General features: G+C 46.9%; 1 protein-coding gene across 1 annotated transcript; it reads right to left on the reverse strand.

Moving 5' to 3' along the window:
• Nucleotides 1–2,456: 2,456 nt before the first annotated feature.
• On the reverse strand, nucleotides 2,457–10,677 carry LOC136458956 (actin-binding protein wsp1-like). Its single transcript, XM_066458858.1, has 3 exons — nucleotides 10,238–10,677; nucleotides 8,441–8,588; nucleotides 2,457–3,035 (listed from the first exon to the last, which is right to left on the reverse strand). The coding sequence occupies exons 1-3, from the start codon at nucleotides 10,675–10,677 to the stop codon at nucleotides 2,457–2,459; spliced, it is 1,167 nt and encodes a 388-aa protein (XP_066314955.1).
• Between the last annotated feature and the right edge of the window lie 10,213 nt (nucleotides 10,678–20,890).

Below are 20,890 nucleotides of genomic sequence, written 5' to 3' on the forward strand. Positions count from 1 at the left end.
TCGGCAACCCCACAAAGGAGCTCCTACGTCCTCGTTGTTGAGGTGACCACCAAGGTCGGAGTCTCTTCCACCTCTTTGCCTCTCTCAAAGCGTCCATAAAGGTCATTTGAGCTTTCCACTAAGAAATCGAAGGGTGATACAAACTTCCCAAGGCTCTTCCACAAGATGGAAGCTCTTGGGCAATGCCTAGCCGGCTAGGGGCAAAGCCCCAAGAGTAATAGACACAAAATCAACTGGCTTGATGAAGAAATCAAGTGCTCAAGCTTACCAAAGTGATGATCTCACTTAATCCACTCTTCTTTCACTCAAAACCCTAAGGGAATCGAAGATTAGAGCAAAGGGAGAAGGAGAGGGGTGCTTTAGTTGCTTGGGAGTTATTGATCATGAAGTGGGTCAGCTGTAAATGAGTCCGTAACGGTTAGAAGTGAAGATAGAGGTATTTATACTACAAGTGAAAATCTAACCGTTCAGATCTACGTCGAAAGTTCCGACGTAGATCTTGGGACTTCCGACGTTAACCGAAAACACTGTTCACAAAGGGTCAGAAGTCCGTGTGTGCAAGTTAATGTCGGAACTCCTGGCAAATGTCAGGACTTCCGACGGTCGGAACTTTCGACGTACGTCGGGACTTCCGACGTGCACAGTTAAACAAACCAGTAAAGCTCTAGGTGTCAAGACTCCCGACAAGGTCCGGGACTTCCAACGTACGTCGGGACTTTCGACGAGCGCAGACATCCAGTCAATAAGAACCATAGGTGCCGGGACTCCCAGCTTGGGTCGGGACTTCCGACCGTCAGAAGTTCCGACTCACGTCGGGACTTCCAACGTCCACAGTCACCGCGCAGACTAAGTGGCTGGGAGTCAGAACTTCCGGCAAGAGTTGTGACTTTTGACTGTCAGGAGTTCCGGCTTACGTCGGGACTTTCGACACCGACAGTCACAGAAAAATAATCTACGTGCTCGTGGAGTGCTAGAGTGTCTCTCTTTTGATTTTATTTTAATGCTTGAGCACTCTATCTTTCTCAGACCAACTAAATTTGCATCCCTCTTTATAGTGCAGTGGATCCTAAACTCAAAAACAAAATTAAAATCTTTGGAGAGCGTTTTGAGTTCGTCCGCCTTTTCAACTTCAAGAATTGAGGGATACCATTTCATCTTTATCAACTTTTTGAATCTTTCATGGAACTAATAGCTGTGACATATCTAATTAAGATCACATTAGTCCCTAATTTGAATGTCATCAATACACCAAAATCCACATAGGGGGCAAATTCACTTTCACAAGCTCTTTGTCAAGTGCTACGAAAAAAACTCTTGAAAAAATAATTGCACTCGGCAAACAAACTCTTTGCTGAGTGCTGCAAAAAAACACTCGACAAAGAAGTGAGTTTGCCGAGTGTTTTTTTTGTACTCGGCAAATAAATAAGTTTTTTCCCTCTTGTAACCTTGAAACGTTTTTACACTCCACATAGAACATGTGGTACTCTATATTAAAATTTGGTATATTTCTAGATCTGTTTGCTATAAGTAATTAATTTATTGTATTTCAAGCAATTTTTTGAATCAAGTCAAATTTGAACCGTAAGTGATTCAAATAATAGAATAAAATGAGTAGAAAATGATATTCATGTTATTGAGTCAAGTATGAGGCCTTACCTGGGAAATGAAAAGAAATTTTGAACATCTTTGTTCAGGAAACACGACCACGAACGTGTGGTCAGATGGTTTTTAAATTCTAAAAAACACAAATGAAGTATGAAAATCATGAGATTTGTGATGATGTGATGATATCATATGTGGAGGCTGTGGTAAAAATTTGAGAAGGTTTCGCATAATTTGTCACGTATGATGTTTACAAACCGAAGCATCTCAGAAGAAGAATCGTAGCGTTGAGAAGAAATCAGTAAGATTTGGGTCAAAGTCACGATCAAATTGGGGTTTGACTTCAAAACTTTTTGTATAGGCAATAGAGAACATAGATTGTTTCATGTGAAAATTTGATAATTTTTTTGGATCCGTTTGATAATTTTAATTTATTAAGAGCAATTATGGAATTTTAATTGATATAAATTAAATTTGAGCTGTAACGGCATAAAATAATGGAATCATATTCGTAGAAAAGTCATATATATATTGTTGAGTCAATTTGATAAGGTATTTTCAAAGTACATCGAACAAAAAAAAAGGAAAAACACGTTATGGAAAACAAGGAAATGAAAAAATAACTAATATATTTACCGAGTGCCCAAACCTTGACACTTGGCAAAGCCATTGTCGAGTGTCCTAGCTCCACACTCGGCAAACTCAACATTTTATAAACTTAAAAAACACGTCCCGCCATGTCAGTGATCCGTGTCTCCAAAATCGAGCCCTCCCATTGGTCCGAACCTCCTCTCCCTGGATCCCTCCCCTCTTATCCCTTCCTTCTCCCTCTCTCCTTATCCATTCCTCTCACCTCATCTTCCAAGGGGCAAGGGGCAGGAGGGCGGCGGCGGCCGCGGGACACCGGGCGGGTGCGCGGGGCGGGCAGGCAGGGCGGTGCGGGCAAGGTGGCGTAGGCGCGAGACACTGGCTGGCAGTGGGCGACGCGTCACGACGGCAGGAGGCGGCAACGCCCGGGCGCGCGGGGCGGGTGGGCGGGGCAGTGCTGGTGGCTGGGGCCGAGGCCGTGGCGGCACGGGCAGGGTGGCGCGGGCGCGGGACACTGGCTGGCGGTGGGCGGCGCGACATGTTGGCAGGAAGCGGCCATGGCTGAGCGCGCGGGGCGTGTGGGCGGGGCGGCGTGGGCGGCCGGGGCCGAGGCTATGGCGGCACGGGCAGGGCGGTGGGAGCAGCGGTCGCTGCGGGCGTGCGGGCGGCTGGAGCGGGGAGCGGCTGAGCGGTGGGAGTGGCGGGAACGGCAGCGGGAACACTAGGACACGACGGCGCCGGTGCGTTTCGTGGCCGCCGTCGCGGCCGCCGGCGCGCGCTTGTTGGACGCCGAGCGGCCACCGGTGCGGACCACGCCGGTAGGGGACGGGCACGTCGCGAGCGGGCTTTTTTTATTTTTGCAAAAACCATTCTTTGCCGAGTTTTTTTTTTCGGTCGACACTCGGCAAACAAGACATATTTATCGAGTGCTTATACCGTTAGACACTCGGCAAACGCGCCATAAACGTCTTCTCGCCGCCACGTTGCTTTTTTTGCCGAGTGTCGGTTTTAACACTTGGCGAAGTCGATAAAAAAACACTCGGCAAAGAAACGTTTGCCGACTCTGTGTACGCCGAGTGCCGTTTGTCGAGTGTAACACTCGATAAAGCCTTCGCCGAATGTTTTTTGGGCTTCGCCGTGTGCCCGGCAAACTTCCAGATTCCGGTTGTGTCATGGTCTTTCACTCTTTTGATACGTTAAAAAAAAGGAAAAGGACCAAAAAAAAAAAAGATACCATCGAGCTGATGAGTCATCCATGCACAGGAATAGGATCAACATGGGAGCGGATTAGAATGTGTATCTACTTTCTACAACGAATTTCTACATCCTAAAGAAAGAGAAAGGGAACGCACTAGTGTTATGTTAAAGCGAAAAATCTCTAGAAGAGGCGAAGTTTCTATTTGCATGCGCGCGTCTTCAGCCTGAACGGATGATCAGCAGATAAAAAAAAGGGATGGTCGGCGTAACGCGGTGGTGGAATGGCAGCATATACGCAGTCGACTGTGGTAGTACAAATCAACTCGCCGGTCTCGCTTTTGAGGTTTTGCCCTGACCCGATGCCAGTTTATCAGCAGCTTCATTTGACCGTCAAGATTAGTCTTTTCCGATTTAGGCCCCGTTCGGCTTACCCCATATTCAACTTGTTTTTTCAGCCAAAAGAGTGTTTTTCTCTCCCAACAATTTAGCCAGAACAGTGTTTTTCAGTCAGTTTCAACCAAGATTCAGCAAGTGGAATGGGCATTCATGGTGTTGTTGCCTGCTAAAGAGATCCATCAATAGTCAGGGATAACTACATGGATCTTTTTAAGGATTTGTGTAGGGTTATAGAACGACTCCAAAAAATTCTTTATATCCTCAATATTCATGATTGAAATTAAAATTTTGATTAAAAAAAGTCATTCAACAGCTTCTTCTATTTGATCTCCAATTATTGTCATCCTCACTAACCGAAGATGAAAAGTGGGGCTAGTTCTCCACAATGAGTATAAGGTATATATAGAAGCTGTTGGAGGGTGTGGAATGATATAGCAAGTGATTTTCGTTCAAACGGCGATTTAGAGAGTAAGTTAAAGAAAATTTTTGGACACGTTACCAGACTAAGCAACTTTTATTGTCTAGGATCTGTATCCTTAAATATATTGACTTCTAATTTTCCTACGTCAAATTATCTTAGACCAAATCTATATGCAAAAGCATGGATATTATTTCCAAAAGTGCTAAAATAATCTAAAAATATATTTCACATTTTAATTAATAATTATCAATTAATATATATAGATTTTTATAAATTAGGTTAAACTTATAATAGTTTGACTTAGAACAACCTAAAATGCATTAAGTAATATATATAAGAAGTAGTTTGGACTACTAGTCGACATATAAAACGGTGCTACCTTCTACTTAGGCTAGGGTCGTAATAGAAAACATAAGTATTAGATGTTCATGCTCAATACCTACAATAAATGAAAATTACTTATCTTTGTGTTCTCTCTAACTTTTTGTCATTTTCAACACATTTCTATTTGGTTGTTGTGAACTTATCAATTACTCTATTATTTTTCTATGCATATATAGTATCTCTCTATGTACATGGCACTCTATATGTTTACATATCTTAGATCTTAGCTTTGGTTGGCATCATGAATCTAGATTTCTACTTTTTAAATTTGTATCATATTAGTTGCTACAAATTTCATATCCACATGTCAATTTGAAACTATTATCTTTATTACACATTTAATTCAAAACTCTCCTTTTGTATTTTATTGAAACAATGATGACATAAACAATCATTTATAATGATTATGAGACTTCATCACTGGTATAATTGGGTGCTCCGCAAATCAGATGTTGGAGGCATATAAAATGCTTGTTTTCTACTATTTTTCTACTATTTTTCTATGTTTTTCTATTTTGAATCAACATCAAAATTTCCCACGTGTCGTGTCTATTCTTCATCTTCACTTAAAAATACAACAGTGGTCCACAAACTTATATTTATGTGCTACTTAGATCCACAGTGTCATTCATGCAGCAGTTGAAACTTGCCATTTACCACCATCTACACCAGACCCTCATCCCTTATTTTTTACTATTTAACCATTTTTTCGAAGAAAATTTACATTTGACCCCCTGGGAGACTTAAACTCATATTTGGACCCTGAGGTCAGCGCCATGAGTCCCGGCGCCGAGGTAACACGTCTCTGCGCCACAGATCTTGGCGCCGAGGTGCCTGGCCGAGATCCTAGGTGGCACTGACGTGGTAGGTACCTCGGTACCTCAGCACCATAATACATGGCGCCGAGCATGGACGTCTGCAGGACGATGGGACATGACGAGTACGGCCGCTGCTGTACACTGCCTCGCTGCTGTGCTGTGCACTGGCTCGCTGCTGTGATGTGCAATGGCTCACTGTGGTACTAGCTACTGTTCACCACTGTAGACACAACCACACATGCATGCATACACCCACGCAGCTAGCTAGCACTAGCAGTGCCACTGCTGCGATTAGTCGACTGCTGTCCACTGTGCTACAACTGTGCGCCTCCCATTCTCTCTCTGTCGGTCGAGCGTGGCCAGGCGAAAAACAAAGCTGGCCAATATGCGGTCGACAGCACACACCCTGCGGTCCCCAGCGCATGCACACTCTTGTCCTGCGCGGCTCTCCCTCTCTCGCAGAGTGCAAGTCACTCTTTCTCACAAAGTCAAAGGAGCAGCAGCATGCAAGCGGGCCCACGGCTATTCCAGGCGCTCTCTCACAAGAAGGAAACGGAGCAGGCAGCACCTCTCAACCGCTCGTGGTACATAAGAAAATTCAAAATTTTCAAGACTGATTTGTTTTTGTACGAAAAAGATAATTCTCTTTTTTTTACTCCCCGCGGGCGCCTACACCTACACGCTTCCTTTTTTCTTGTTTGGGCACGCACAACCTACCCAGCCCGGAGCAGGCAGCACGACGCAGCTTTGCGATTAATGATGTTTCCTTCGTCCCGAGCGGCCTGGGCACTGTAGCAAGAGGCCAAGCTGTGAACTTTTTCAGGCACTGTTGTATATGTGCTCCTTTATATAAATTCAATCAAACATTAGAAAAATAGCTTAAATCAACTATAGAAATTAATTTATTTAGGGACAGAAGGAGTATTATAAATTTGTGCATATGTTTAGATACATACAACTACAACTACTTAAAACTGCTTATCTTTGCACGGTTTATCTCTATTCATTTTGCTAACACAAGAACCGTAAAAACAATATGTACTCTCCATTAAGCTATATTCTCTCCGTACTGAAATGCAAGGCCCGCACGTATTTTAAAATTCAAAATTTATTTTCTTTGACTAACAATTAGAACGCACTACTCCAATGCCAATGCAAACGCCTAGCAGCTGCTAAACGGCAATGTGAAGCAACATGGCATCCTATCAACAATCAATGCTTAATTAGAATAGTTTATTTTGTAAGTAAGCAGAGCAAGCAGTAGCTAAATATGGAGGTTCTCTCTTCTCTGCACTGCACCCGTGAGTGCTATGCTCTCTGGTCCCAGCAGAGAAAGCAGTACCCCGCTCTCACCTCATCACCTTTTCCTCCCGCTATGTCTGTCTGCTTTTGTCCACTCCTCTAGGAGGACTAGGAGGACTAGGAGAGTACAGTACCCTTCTGCGATGAGCTGAGCTGCTGCTTGGAGGAGCGTGCAACGTGCGGCCTTGTGTGTGCGCACGCCTGTGTGCTGTGTGGGACTGGACGAGTGGACGACGACCGGACGATGGATAGATGATGGGACGGGACGGCGGCAGAGCGAGAAGCTAGCGCTATTAGACCGAGAGGCGCAGCAGAGAGGCATTGCAGGGCTCACTTGGCCGCACGATTTGAAGCCGGTACCTCGGCGCCAAGATCGGTGGCGCCGAGCTCAGCGCCACGTGTTCTGGCGCCGAGGTACCGGCCACGTAGGATTTTCTCCTGTGCACGGCTAGGTACCTCGGCGCCAAAATCTGTGGCGCCGAGACGTGTTACCTCGGCGCCAGGACTCATGGCGCCGACCCCTAGGGTCCAAAGATGAGTTTAAGTTTCTCAGAGGGCCAAATATAAATTTTATTAAAAAAAAAGGTTAAATAGTAAAAAAATTAGGACCCTCATCCCTAAAATCGTGGTCACAACTAGAGAGCATCCGCAAGTTTCACCCAAAGCTGTACAAAGAGAGCAATGAATGACAGAAGAGAAACACGGTCAGGATGACATGTGCATTCCATGGGTCAGTGTCATCAACATCAGCACGCCACTTCAATTGCCATGTATTGACATGGACAACATGACCCCTTGTGTATCATTGGACAAGTTTAGTGATCTAGAAATATGTTTTAGAGTTCGTAAACCTAAATTTATGGGACCGAAAATTATGGGCTAATGGATTTAATTCAAAATTATTATAAACCTAGGAGTACCTAAGTGGATATTTTAACAAAGAAAAATATACACCGAAAATTTTATGGAGGGCTTGAACATATAAGGTCGGATCTTCATCCATAGCCTCGACTGATAACTGAGAGGTAAAGGATGCAAATAATGGTCGCAGTTTGTCTGTGCTGGATCTCAGGATCAATCATGTGAAACAGATGCGATTTGGTTTTTGAGTTTCGCGTTTAGTTTCTTGTGAGTGTCTCATCATCTACCTTTAGTATTTCAGCTTTGCTTATCTCCTAATAATCTACAAGAAGCTACAAATAGTTTGGGCAGATGTTCCTCTTCTTACATACCTCTTCTGCTCGCGAGCGTGTTCGAAAGAAAAAAGCTCATGATGTAGATGAACAATTGGATACGGCCATACGGGTGCATGTGGCACAGGTGTATGCCTGAACACAGGACAGAAGATCTCATAATCGGTTTAATTATACAGAAACCATTTCTATTCCAAGCTTCAAATAGCTCTACAACAAAGCATCATTCTGCTGATCTCGATCGCAGATTTAGTCTTACTCTTACATATATACTACTCCTGAGTCCTCTGACTACACAGAAGAAGCAAAGGGAGCAGTGATCCTGTACAATAATGAGTCAATGACTTCCATTAAAAATAATGAGTCAATGACTGCACGAGCTAGTAATAGTCACCGGCAATTAGTAGCAACCATAAGTACAGAAGTGGCAAGAGCGAATTATTGTACACTAGCTAGGCACAGTACAGCTACAAGCGGTGGTGGCCGGAGTAGGAGGCCATGCCGTCGTCGAAGTTCTGGTATGCAGGTCATACCCAAACCTGACCGCGCTTCGCCTCGGCCGCGCCGCGCGTCTCCTCCAAGAGCGCCTCAACCTCGACAGCAACTGCTTCACCGCCGCAGCCGACCGGCGGCCGCCGCTCCTGGCATAGACCCTCCCGCCCCGGCCGCTGCCGCCGCTGTACAGGACTACCAGAGACGCCGCCATATGCTCACTCGGTTCTCGCAAGTCACAGACGCTATCGTCGGAACTAACTAGCTGCTCTCTTTGCTCCGAGTCCGAGCTGGACGTAAGGAGTATCTGTTGTGTGCTGCAGCTGTAGCTTCTGAAGTTGTTGTGCAACACGAAATCTCAACCCATGCGGGCCATGCCGCAGCTTTATAGGCTCGGATGGTGGGAGTATTCCGACACGCGTCGATCGACGACGGCACCCGGACCCACCAGCACGCACTCACGTACATGGTGACGAGGCATCCACTACGGCGATCATCGGAAATGTCCAAGCAAATTCCAGCTTCATGCGTCTGCAACTTTTTGAAAGCCGCAGCCGTGCAGTCGAAAGAAAGATAACCGTCTACCACCAAACAGCAGAAGCATGCGCATTTAGCTTTAGTGACGGATCGGACCTCGATCGCCAGCAAGGATGAGAGGCTGGCCATGGCAACTGGAGAGACGACGGCGCCTAGTCACCTGAGCTGCTGCCTGTCAGTCCTGCCGACAAGGTAGGCTCTCGGCGGCTTCCTGTCGGTCCTGCCGCTGGATCATGTCGGAGTCACCAGGTCATCCGTTGGTTTCTGTAGAGAATAGAGATGTTCATCAGTCGGCAGTTAGGCACGGGAGCAACAGATGACCGCCGCCGGCGCCATGGATGTGTTGATGCACTGTTGATGGCACGGCGGTGGCCGGGCGTCTAATACCCCGTGCACAATGTGTTTCAGTTACCTGTGGCGTGGCCCATGCAGGCGAGTTAGGCAAGATGTTAGTTCTGCAGAATTTCACATGCTATCAGATACTAGGTGCGTGTTTGCTATCTTGGCCCGACAGCCCGGTTGCGCCCGTGGGCTGCAACCCTCTTAGGTGTGTTTAGTTACCCAAAATCTAAACTTTGGCATTATAAAAAAAAAAAAGATTTCTCGTCACATCAAATTTGCGGTACTTGCATGGAGTACTAAATGTTGATGAAATCAAAAACTAATTGCACAGTTTGGTTGTACTTTGCGAGACGAACGTTTTGAGCCTAATTAGTCAACGTTTGAATAATTATTATCAAATACAAACAAAATGCTAATTCCTACGGCGTCAACTTTGGACAACTAAACAAGGGCTTAGAGCAAGTATAATAACAGGCCGTAAGCCGACTAAATGCTGAGGTGGAGGAGAGAGGGGAGGAGAGAGAGGAAAAGCGGGCTGTAAGCTTAAAGCCGGCTTAGGCACAAGAACCAAGAAAATCTATGAGAGAGACAAGTGGACCATGTATTAACTGTAAAGAGCTAACTACTATATGAGTAAGCTAAGAGAAGGCTATAAGAAATCTTACAGCCAACAAGCCGGTTGTATTATTAGCCTTGCTCTTATTTGGTGCACCTGGACCAGCATCGGAGTTTGCGCCGCACGGGATCTAAAGCAGCTTGGGCCGTTCCGGAGAAACGCCTTCCCCCTTTGTTTCTCGGCTGCGGCCCGGCTCCGTTAAGCGTTCACGCGCCCGCTGGCGTAACCTCCCAGCCGTCTCCTTGTTCTCACCTCCCGCAAAGGCCGACGCAGGGGGACGGAGCCGCTCAAGTCCGACGCAGTGGAGCTCGCCGCCGCCGCAGGGGAGCATCTCCGTCGCGCTCCTCACCAGATCTGGAGAACCTCCGACGAAGAGGAGCCCTCACCGGCGCGGCCCTCCACGGGGCATCTCCGTCGCGGCCCACCCGGTGTGGTGCCCATGTAGGATGGGGAGGCCGTAGGAGACTCCACGCGGAGCACGGCTGAGGCCATGGCCGCGGAGCCCATGGAGGACGACGCGCCCACGTCCTCCCCGACGGCGCCCCCTTCCGCGTCCCGGGGTTCCCGGAGAGCCTCGCCGCCGTGTTGCCATGGCCGCGCGCGGTTGATGCGCCGCTGCTGCGCCGAGCCGGGCTGCACGCGAGCTGCTCGCAGCCGCACCCAGACCCCGGCGAACGCCGACGGCCCCGCTCTCAGCCGCCTCTTGCCAGGCGACGCCGACGCCGACGCCGACGGCACCGTGGTGGCCAGGGACAGGTCGAGCGGAAGGCATCCTCCTTCTCCAGCCATGGTGGAACGACGCAGCATCGGTACGTGCGTCTCCTCCTTCCTCTGGAGTTCTGGTGCTTGAGGTGCTCACGCTAGCAAGGTGTTCGATGGATTGACAATGAGGAGAGAAAGGAGAGGTGTGCTTGTAAGTCTACCAGATTCCTGGTGCAGGGTAGGCATACTCAATTGTACAAGCAACCAAACACGATCTGTGCTTGGCCTGGCTAATTCTGGACAGTGAAACAAACAAGGTAGTTTGGACCGGCTGTGGCTGGCATGGGCATGGCCGGGCTGGCTTGAGGCCGCGTACCAAACACGCCCTAGGAATCTAGGATGTGATGCCATTGGAGGATCGGTTGAGGAGCCACTCACCATGAATAATAACTGGTTATTACTAATTCTTTTTGGATGATCTTATCCTTGTACTGACGATGACTAAAGCTTAGAACGTGGACCTTTTTTGTTTTTACAGCTGGAACATGCATGGTCTTTCACTCTTTTGATATCTTCATTCAAAAAAAAAAGGAAAAGGAAAAAGAAAAAAGATACCATCGAGCTGAGTCATCCATGCGCAGGATCAACAGGGGAGCGGAATAGAATGTGCGTCATCTACTGACTACAACGAATTTCAACATCCTAAAGAAAGAACAAGGGAACGCACTAGTGTTATGTTAAAGGGAAAATCTCTAGAAGAGGCGTGAAGTTTCTAGTTGCATGCGCGCGTACGTCTTCAGCATGAACGAATGATCGGCAGATCAACAAAAAGGATGGTCGGTGAATGGCAGCATATACATGAAAAAGGATGGTCAGTGAATGGCAGCATATACATGCAGGGGACTGTGGTAGTAGAAATCATCCGAGTCATCATGGTACAAGGATGAGTCGCCACTCTTGCTTTTGAAGTTTTGCCTTGACTCGATGCTAGTTTCTCTTTTCTTTGTCTTGAGATCAATAGCTTCATTTGGCCGTCAAGATTAGACTTTTCTGATTTGATGGTGCTGCTGTCTGCGAGCATCCATAAAAATCTCTCTTAAACTCACTCTCTAAATCATCGTTTAGAAAACCACTTGAATAAAAATTGTTTGTGGGCAGTGCTAGCATCCGGACGTCCAGACGGAGGCCTGTGTCCGGATGCCCACCCGCCTGCACTCCGTCTCCCCCCGTGCATTTGCATCCCGCGCACACCTACGCGGGGCCCGCACTGCCTAATTGTACATAGGGGGTCTATTTGGCTGGTATTAAAGCTGGCTGATAAGCCGGTCTTGGCTGGTTTGTTGTGAGAGAAAAATATTGTAGATTCTAGCTAATAAGTTGGCTGATAAGTTCAAGCGAACATGCCCAGGGAGTCCCTGCTTGTGCCCCCTCTGCTTCTCACACGCATGCACGCAGCTAGTAGCTGCAACAGGTGGCTACGCCAACATTCAGAAAAAGGGGGATGGGGCGGTAGATGCCCAGCCGGCGCCGGGAGGAGGAGGAGACACCGAGGCGAAGGTGAGGCAGCAAAAAAGCGAAGACAGAGATGCAACACCCGATCGACTCTTAAAATATCCGGATGCAACACTTGCAACATACGTTTGAAGACAAATGAAATACATGAAGCATGCATCTGAAACACAAGCTGCAATACCAGATCTACTTTTGAAACACCCAGATGAAACACTTGCAACATACGTACCAAACAACCGAAACACTCGAAACATGCGTATGAAACACCTGAAACACTTCATATGCATGAAAACATATGCAACATCCAGATGAAACACTTGCAAACATATATATGGAAAACGAGATAAAACATTTGGAACATATACTTCAAACATACGTGTCTAGCCACTACAACATGTGTAACATTCCGACCTACTTTTGCAACATCATGATGAAACACTTGCAACATCCAGATGAAACATCTGAAACACTTGAAACATACCTTTTCAACATGGGCTTTGCGTGGACGAATGGAGGCACGCCGGCACGGAGGTCGACGGCGACGCATGGACCTCGTTGTGCGGCAGTGGCACGTGCAACTCGCCGATGGGCGCAGCGTCACAAGAATCTCGTCCCCCTCACCTGCTTGCTGGAGCATCCGTCGTGGAGGCTCACCGGCTCGGTGGAGGCGGCCGCGGCTCGCAAGCTCGGTTGAGGTGGTTGCGGCGAGGGGGCCCGACCGCGGCGAGGAGGCTGCGCGGTGGAGGTGGGCAAGGCAGACTGGGCCTGGTGGGGAATACGGCGCGGAGGAGGCAGCGCGGTGGAGGCCGCAGGGGATAGGGTGCAGCGCTGCGGGGGACCGGCGGCGGCGAGACGTTGTGGGGCGGGCGGTTGGGCATGGTGACGCAGGGAGGAAACGACGCAGCGAGCATTGGGACAAGCAGACATGAACTAAGAGAAAAGGCCTTCCAGTTTGAACCTTGATGTATACCATATCAGAACTAAGAGAAAGGCCTTCCAGTTTGAACCCTGATGTATAACATATCAGAATTATATAAAGTGTAATCGACAGAAAAAAGCTTGCAGCAGAACATTGATCTTTGCGCTAGGATCCTCCAAGCTCCCTTTCACAGGAATGAGCACAGAGTCCAAAAGCTTTGCCAGTTTCATTTTCTCATCTAGCTTGGCACCACCATGCTCAAATTATCACTCAGAGAAAACAGTCAGCACATCTCAATATCCCCCATTGTAGGCTTTAGGCACCCATTGTTGGAATAGCTCTATGAATAATATAGTAATAACCAGAAATCCTTGCCCTGCCTGAAAGTATCCAGTTTTCCTGTCATACTTTACCAAATTGTTCCTGTCTCGTGGACTTGCAGCAAAATGTATCTGCAGCAGAACAAAAAAATCCATAAGATCAAGAGCAGAATGGTCAGAGATAATATGTTGTAACATCAACTATATTTGTAACCCATGTTAGACACCCTTGGAATCACCGGTATTTTTATGCATAATATGCATTAGACCATCATTTCCCAACCAGCACTGCCACAAGTATAAGATCTATCAGTCAATTAGTTTATGTTAAAAAATACCGGAAGCACCTGTAGGGGAAAAGCTCCTGAACAACAGTAACACATTAAGCCTAATTAACTTGCAGCAAATTCAGTGATGTCAAATAGGTAGCAAATTAGCACCAACATCTACAGGAGAATGACTTGTGCCAAGCATGATTCAGACGACATGTAAAACAAGATGTTTGAGAAGGTCCTTATGTGGCTCTATTACATAAGATATCCATTTGCATATTCATTTTGTAAACTGTAACCACCCTAACATAATACCAATCAACAATAGACTGCTGGAAGTATAAGAACTGGCATTTTTCAAAAAAACTTATGAAATTTCAGTAAGAAGCTAAAGACATGAAGTTTTAAGTTCAAGAAAAATGACATTTCGTTGTCCCTCAAACCACCTATGCATGGCCATCATTGTTCCCCAAACCCCTTTATGCTCTTGACCACATATAAGAAAACAAAAGCATGAATTAATTAGAGATTTAATCACACTATCACAACAATGAAGCATTACAAAAATCACATGAATCATGCAGCAGCTTATTGGGTCCCCAGTCTGCTGTCAGTGTGCTGTGTACCTTAACTGCAGGCAAAGTATGCTCATGTTTCAGTGTCAAAGTTTACACCATGCACCTTAACTAATATCAGGGTTATAGGTGGAACTTGAAACACAATTGAGAATTTTCAGTTGTCAGTTGTAACATAGACAAACATAAGTTACCTGCCGACGATGCAAGAGAGTGGATACAAATTTTCAGCTCCTTAATTATTGTACTAATCATCTACTGGTTTGATTAATGCAATGATGTCCTTAATACACTTGCTGTTCATCACAATATTGTCATGAACAGAATCAACCATGCTAAAATCTGGCGGCCATCAAATACCATGTATTAAATATAAAAATAAGGAACAGAAATGGATCCTCCTAATAACACTAATCTACCAGGAGCCTTGCTTATCTCCCACAAATGAGGTTGCTGGAGTTGCCCTCACCTCGCTCGCGTGCAAGCCTACAGAGCCACGGTTGCCTTCGATGCAGCCGTCCATCGGAGCAGCTCTCAAGGTGCTCGCGCGGGTTGCCGGACACGCGCGTAACCTTGGAGGTGCGCCCACCGGCACCGCCGCGAGGGCTGAGCTCGCCCGCTGGAGAAGACGAGGCATCTGGATCCAGTCTCACCAGGGTCACTTGTGTCCCATCCTCCACAGGGTTGTGGTCCGCAACTGTCGTCTCACTACAAAGACGAAGGTGGAGGCGGCAAGGTGTGTTGTGGCACTAGGGTTCGGGGAGGTGAGTTAGGGAAGGGATCTGGAGGATGCTGGGTGTGGGGAGAGCATGGAGCCGCTAGACGGCGCGATAAGCACTGAGCGATGGCAGCGACGACGGCGGCGGCGTCGGGGACGAGGTGAAGGGCGCGGGGGGGGGGGGGGCTCACGTTTCTTCTTTTTCGATGATGAGACAAGGACTCGCGGAGTCACGGTTGATGGAGTCGGGTGGGTGTGTGTGTGGTCAGGGGAGTCAGAGGCAGAGTGATTTGGGGGTGTGAACGATTCCAGTTTCATCTTAATAGAGGTAGAGATAGGTGTCAATCAAGTGTTCAAGTGTATGACCACTTGATTTTCTTGACCGTTGCATCTATAATAGATCAGAAATGCTTCCTACAGGGCATCCGGACAGCTAGACACTGTCCTTTCTGGCCTACTACACAGCGGATCGGCCCAATAGGCATCCGGTTTGCTCCTCTACTCTCCCATCTCTGCGACCAATAACTTCCCTAGTCCGCCCATCGCTGTGTTTCGCGTTGTCCGCCCCTCCGCCTCCCGTCACGGCATCCACTCATTCCCGTGCCGAGCGGCATGAAATCTAGGCCGCCATAGATCCCCTCCCATCCATGCTTCCTGCACCAGCCCCACCCGCCCTCAGTGTCATCTTCACGGTCACGCCCTACCTCATCCACCGAAGCGACCTGCCGTGGCCATCTCCAGCACGTGCCCCACTCTGCCTCGCGGTCTTCTCCAGCGCGCGGTCCGCCTTCTCCACTGGAGCCACCCACTATGGCATTTCTCCACCAGAGCGTCGAGCTCCGCGTTGGCGTCGAGCTCCGTGTCGACGAGCATCAATTCATCCAAGCAACAAGTAGATGCTATGCTGAAAGCGCATGTTGCAATAGTATGTTATAAGTGTTTTAGATGTTTCAATAGGTATGTTGCAAGTGTTGTATATCGATGTTGCAAAAGTAGATCGAGATGTTGCATATGTTATAATGGCTATACATGTATGTTTCAGGTGTATGTTCCACGTGTTTCATTTGTTCCAGACGTATGTTGCAAGTGTTTTATCTAGATGTTGCAAAAGTAGATCTGGATGTTTCATATACATGCATGTTGCAAGCATATGTTTTCAAGTATTTTCAGATGTTTCATACGTATGTTTGCAAGTATTTCTTCTGGATGTTGTATATGTTTGCAATGGTTTTCAACTGTTTTTAGGCGTTTTCGCAAGTGTTTCAAATGCTTTGTTCAAGTGTTTCATTTGTGTTCTTTTATATGTTGCAACTGATTCATTTGGATGTTTCAAAAGTAGATCGGGTGTTTCACTCGCGAGCCCGATGCGCTAGGGCGCTTGCTCGCTCACTGTGCAGCACCGTCCGGACGCTAGCGCCCTGGATTAGCAAGTCCGATAATAGATGGCTTGGACCAAATATCTCTCTTTTAGCTCCTTCCTACCACTCTTCCCTCATTCACCCGTGAGCAACCAAGTGCGAGTGCAATGCTTGCCACCATCTCCCCACCTGGCTTTGACAATAGTGCCCCAGCTACCGAAAATGCTACCAATGGCCACACTAGCTAACACTAATATGTCGGTGTCGCCAATGTTTGTCTTATCTTCTTCAATGGACAAACATGATGTTCAACACTGCCTGTGGCAGGTGACACCGCATCCGGTTCATCATCGCCTCATCATCTTGCTTGTCACCGTCATCATATCGGTTAGTATACCAACCCATATAGTTCTTCCTCTAATCCCAAAGATGATATGAAGACTTTCTACCAAAACCCCGAACTCCAAAGCCTAGCTAAACCCTTGCCAAAGATCTTGACCACTCACCTGAGATAGGGAAGCTAAATGTGTAAATCAGATGATGGGACTTCATCACTAGTATAATTGGGTGCTCCGCAAATCAGATGTTGGAGGCATATAAAACGCTTGTTTTCTACTATTTTTCTATGTTTTTCTATTTTGAGTCAACATCAAAATTTCCCAGGTGTCGTGTCTATTCTGATTTTTTTTAATTTTAACACTTTTTGAAAACTAATTTTAAATCTAACACTACCCTGTTTTTTTTTAACTAACACTTTTGGCCGCGCCTATTGCCCTAGCGCGGCCAAATGCCCGTGCCACGCCATGCATGGTGGCGTGGCAGCGGGCTGACGTGGCGACAGCCGGAATCGCGATCGTTGACGTGGCAGGGCTCTGCCGCGCCACCGATCTTGGCGTGGTAGTGCCGCGCCACGGAGCATGGCGCGGCTAGGCCAAATAAATATCACGAGCGAGCCCGCCCACCCGCACGCACCCCTACCAACCCGCCCGCCATCGCGCATTGCCCGTCGCTAGCTGCACGCGCCCCGCCGCCACGCAGCGCCCGCCCGCACCCGCGCCCGCACGACCACGCCGCGCCTGGCCACTCCCGCCGCGCAGCGCCTGCGCCGGCCACGCCACGAACGCCGGCGCATCAAGGCCGCCCGCTCCTAAGGTACCTCCCTCTCGATTTCATGTTATTTTGATTATTATTGTTTTAGGATAATTAGTGATTTATGATAATTAGTGTTTTAGGATAGTTATGGTTTTTTGATTATTATTGATTTATGATAGTTTGTCAAATTTAGGATAGTTAGTGATTTAGGATAGTTAGGTTAGTGAATTTGTTTGTGATTTACGTAGGTAGTTTTTAGGTTTGAGGTGTGGCAGAACCAACTAATCTAATGTCTCACAGGAGTGCTTGTCTTCCATTAGACACTAAGCACTCGAGGGAGAACACTAAATTACTCGGTCCCGTCAGGCACACCCCTGGGGAGAACCCGAAAATCCATATTTTCGCCATCAGGATCACAAATGAGAGAATAACGCTTACATCATTCTTAACCATTTCTTACATCACTTTTAATACAACATCAGAGTACAACATTTATTATTATAATAGCGGAATGTAATCACATTATTAGAGTATGAACAATTTAATTTAACAGCGGAATATAAACATGTGATCATACTTACAGCGGAAATAAATAGCTAATCATGACATAATGAAGTATTGATATATAAACTACGACAACAGACTATGAAACTTCTATTTATAAAAGCATTTGGTGAGAGTTATAAATAACAACTACGATAGCAGCATAAAGGAATTCCTCGCTGAGTCCACCAGCAGGTATCCACACACAAAAGTCAGCTCTAGCATCTACCTGTCACCTACAACACGCACAGAGTAGCGGCGTTGACGGTTGGCAGCCAAGAGAAAGAGAGTGGACGGTGGTAAAGAAGAGCGGCGTGCGAGAGGGAACGGGGAGCTGCGCGGTACGTCCAATCTCATAAATGCGGTGTGGAGCGTGGCCTGGCACAACGTGGCCGGCAGCGACACGCCTGCTCACGCACAGAACATGAAATGGCACGGCGCGGCAGGAGGTGACGCGACAAGACAGCAGCAGCGGTACGGAGTGGCCTGGTCTGCATGAAGTGGTGGTGCTGGTGACCAGCTGTCCGACGACGTCTATAGGGCGTGCGCGAATCAGCTCCATCTACATGGGCAGGCTTCGCGAAGGTACAGAGCCGTGACACCACACGTGTCCTTTTTACGTGGCCGTCATGTAGGAGCCTCACCACGCTACGCGTCCCGTGGACTGCCCCGCGGCTGCAGCAGTTCATCAGTTCTGAGTCACGACCTTCACGTTGACGAGTTCACAAGTCATCGAATTCTGAATGGAAACTGGAAAGTGTCGAAGGCAAAGCCTTCCTATACCTGCGCTTGCTATATTGGGCTACAGCCTATAGAAGCCCACGTACTACACTACTTATACAACGTATAAACTAATGGCCTATACTAATACTAGTACTAATCTACTATATGGGTTGAGTCCCACCTAAATCTGAGGCCTAGGTCGGTGGCACACCCTGTCCACCCCAGGACCGGGCCTGTTCCTGGTGCATGCACGCACGCTTGCGAGCTGCGATGCAATAATTTGGGTGATTTAAACGGTCAGTACGACAGCTATCGTAGGTACGTTACCAATTTATCTAAGGACTAAAATAAGTTTATACGTAAACGTAAACATGTCACTAGACCAAAGCTTTATATATATATCGTTCTATTTATTAATGGATTTTATTTTATTTATAAAAGTTACTTTTTCTGCTTAATCTAATAGAACAAACCGTTCGCTATTTATTTGCTAGAATCGTTATCGGACATTCCTAAATATTTCTACGCACTGTGTAATTTAACTTGAACGTTTATTTGAGTCCACACAACTAAGCCACACATGATTCCCTTATCTCGACAAGTACGTTTTAAATCAAAAACCCGAGAAACTTGTTTCGAAAATTTTACTTAGGCCCAAACCGCGGTGCTAAACGAGCTCGTAACACCAGGGGTGTTACATGAGGTTGTGTGTTCTAGTATAGTTAGGATTTTGGATTTAGGGATTGATTAGGTATTTATTATTTAGTTTATAGTTAGTTATTTAGTTAGGGATTTTGGGTATAGATACTAGTTTACAAATATCGGTACTTACTAGTGCGTGATACGTCGATTTTGATGACTTCATGAAGTTTTGTCAAATGCTTATAGTCCTAGTGAAGTTGTTTATGTTACTAGTGCGTGATATGTCTGTTAATGTTAATTTGAATATATACATGTGCTTTTATATTGTGTTCGTATTGCATAACAAGTAGTTCAAATTTTGCAATGCTACATAATTTTAATTTAAATTTTGTTAATTTGAATACTCTAATGCTTAGTTTATCAATTTGTAACAGGATGACCCCTCCCACGCAGCACCCGTTGTACCCCTTTCTTGAGGTGGAGTACGATGACTAGCACCGAGCACACATCTTGAGTGACAACGACGTAGAGGTGGCCTTGCCTACTTTGAGGCCCCACACGCATACTAGGGCGCACCACTGAGACGAGCGTTATGCGCCGTACATACAGCGTGCCGGCTTCCTTGAGCTTGTCCGTGTTGTCAACCACGATCTTTCGCCCTGTGATCCAGCACTACTTACTGCAGCTATAGACAAGTGCGAGTGTATTCTTTGTACGTAAACTTTCTTGTAACAAATTTGAGGTAACTAAATGTCATTCTATTCTTATAACAGGTGGAGGCCTGAGACCCACACGTTCTATCTACCTTGTGGCGAGATGACCTTGACCATGCAGGACGTGAAGGCTATTTTGGCCTTCGGTTGGGTGGATTTCAGTGACGGGGATAGTTGACAACGATCACCGGAGGAAGCTGATGGCTCAGTTTACTAGTTTTCTTCCACCAGACGACGAGGCTTCCAAGAAAAATAAGTGAGAAATTAAAGCCTATTTAATACTTGCATTGCTTTCCTGCAGCCACCGGGTCTCATTTTCTTTGGTAAATTTTAGGAAAACTTCCGGTGCTTCATCGTCCTGGATCACGGAGCGCTTTGATTACTTAGACCCACAGGCTGAGGAGGCTCAGATCGACAGGTTCGCTCGAGTGTGGCTCTGGCACTTTCTTGGTGCTTTTCTCTTCCCAGATGCCTCGGGCAACACCATCAGCTGGATCTTCCTTGACATACTACGCTAGCCGTGGGAGAACATAGCGGCGTACAACTGGAGTAGCGCAGTCCTGGCATGGACGTATCGACAGCTATGTATTGCCTACCGTCGCACCTCCGGGTATGCGAACCTTGGAGGTTGCTCGTACCTACTCTAGATTTGGTGTTGGGAACGATGGCCCGTTGGGAGACCCCTTAATACTGGTTTATCGGTAAATACTTTGGTTCATTATATTCGTCGATATGGTTACATATGATAAGTTTATTAATGGCTAATTCATTATCGTGTTCAATGCAGCAATGGAACGGGTAGGATACACTCCCTATAGCTCTGCTTATCTGAACGGAATTAGAGTTAGTTAGAGGGAATGGGAGGCGCAAGTACAAGGAGTACACGGACGGTCTCGACGTCCTGACACAGCTC

The sequence above is a fragment of the Miscanthus floridulus genome, chromosome 1, assembly GCF_019320115.1.
Source record: "Miscanthus floridulus cultivar M001 chromosome 1, ASM1932011v1, whole genome shotgun sequence".
In the NCBI taxonomy this organism is placed as follows: domain Eukaryota; kingdom Viridiplantae; phylum Streptophyta; class Magnoliopsida; order Poales; family Poaceae; genus Miscanthus; species Miscanthus floridulus.

Excerpts from the sequence above, each read along its gene's own strand:
- LOC136458956 (XM_066458858.1), bottom strand. The coding sequence starts at position 10,677 with ATGGCTGGAGAAGGAGGATGCCTTCCGCTCGACCTGTCCCTGGCCACC. Across the intron at positions 8,589-10,237 it reads TCGGAGGTTCTCCAGATCTG|TCCTGTACAGCGGCGGCAGC; the intron begins GTGAGGAGCGCG and ends CGTCTCTGGTAG. Across the intron at positions 3,036-8,440 it reads CCGAGGCGAAGCGCGGTCAG|CCCGCTCGCGACGTGCCCGT; the intron begins GTTTGGGTATGA and ends AAATAAAAAAAG.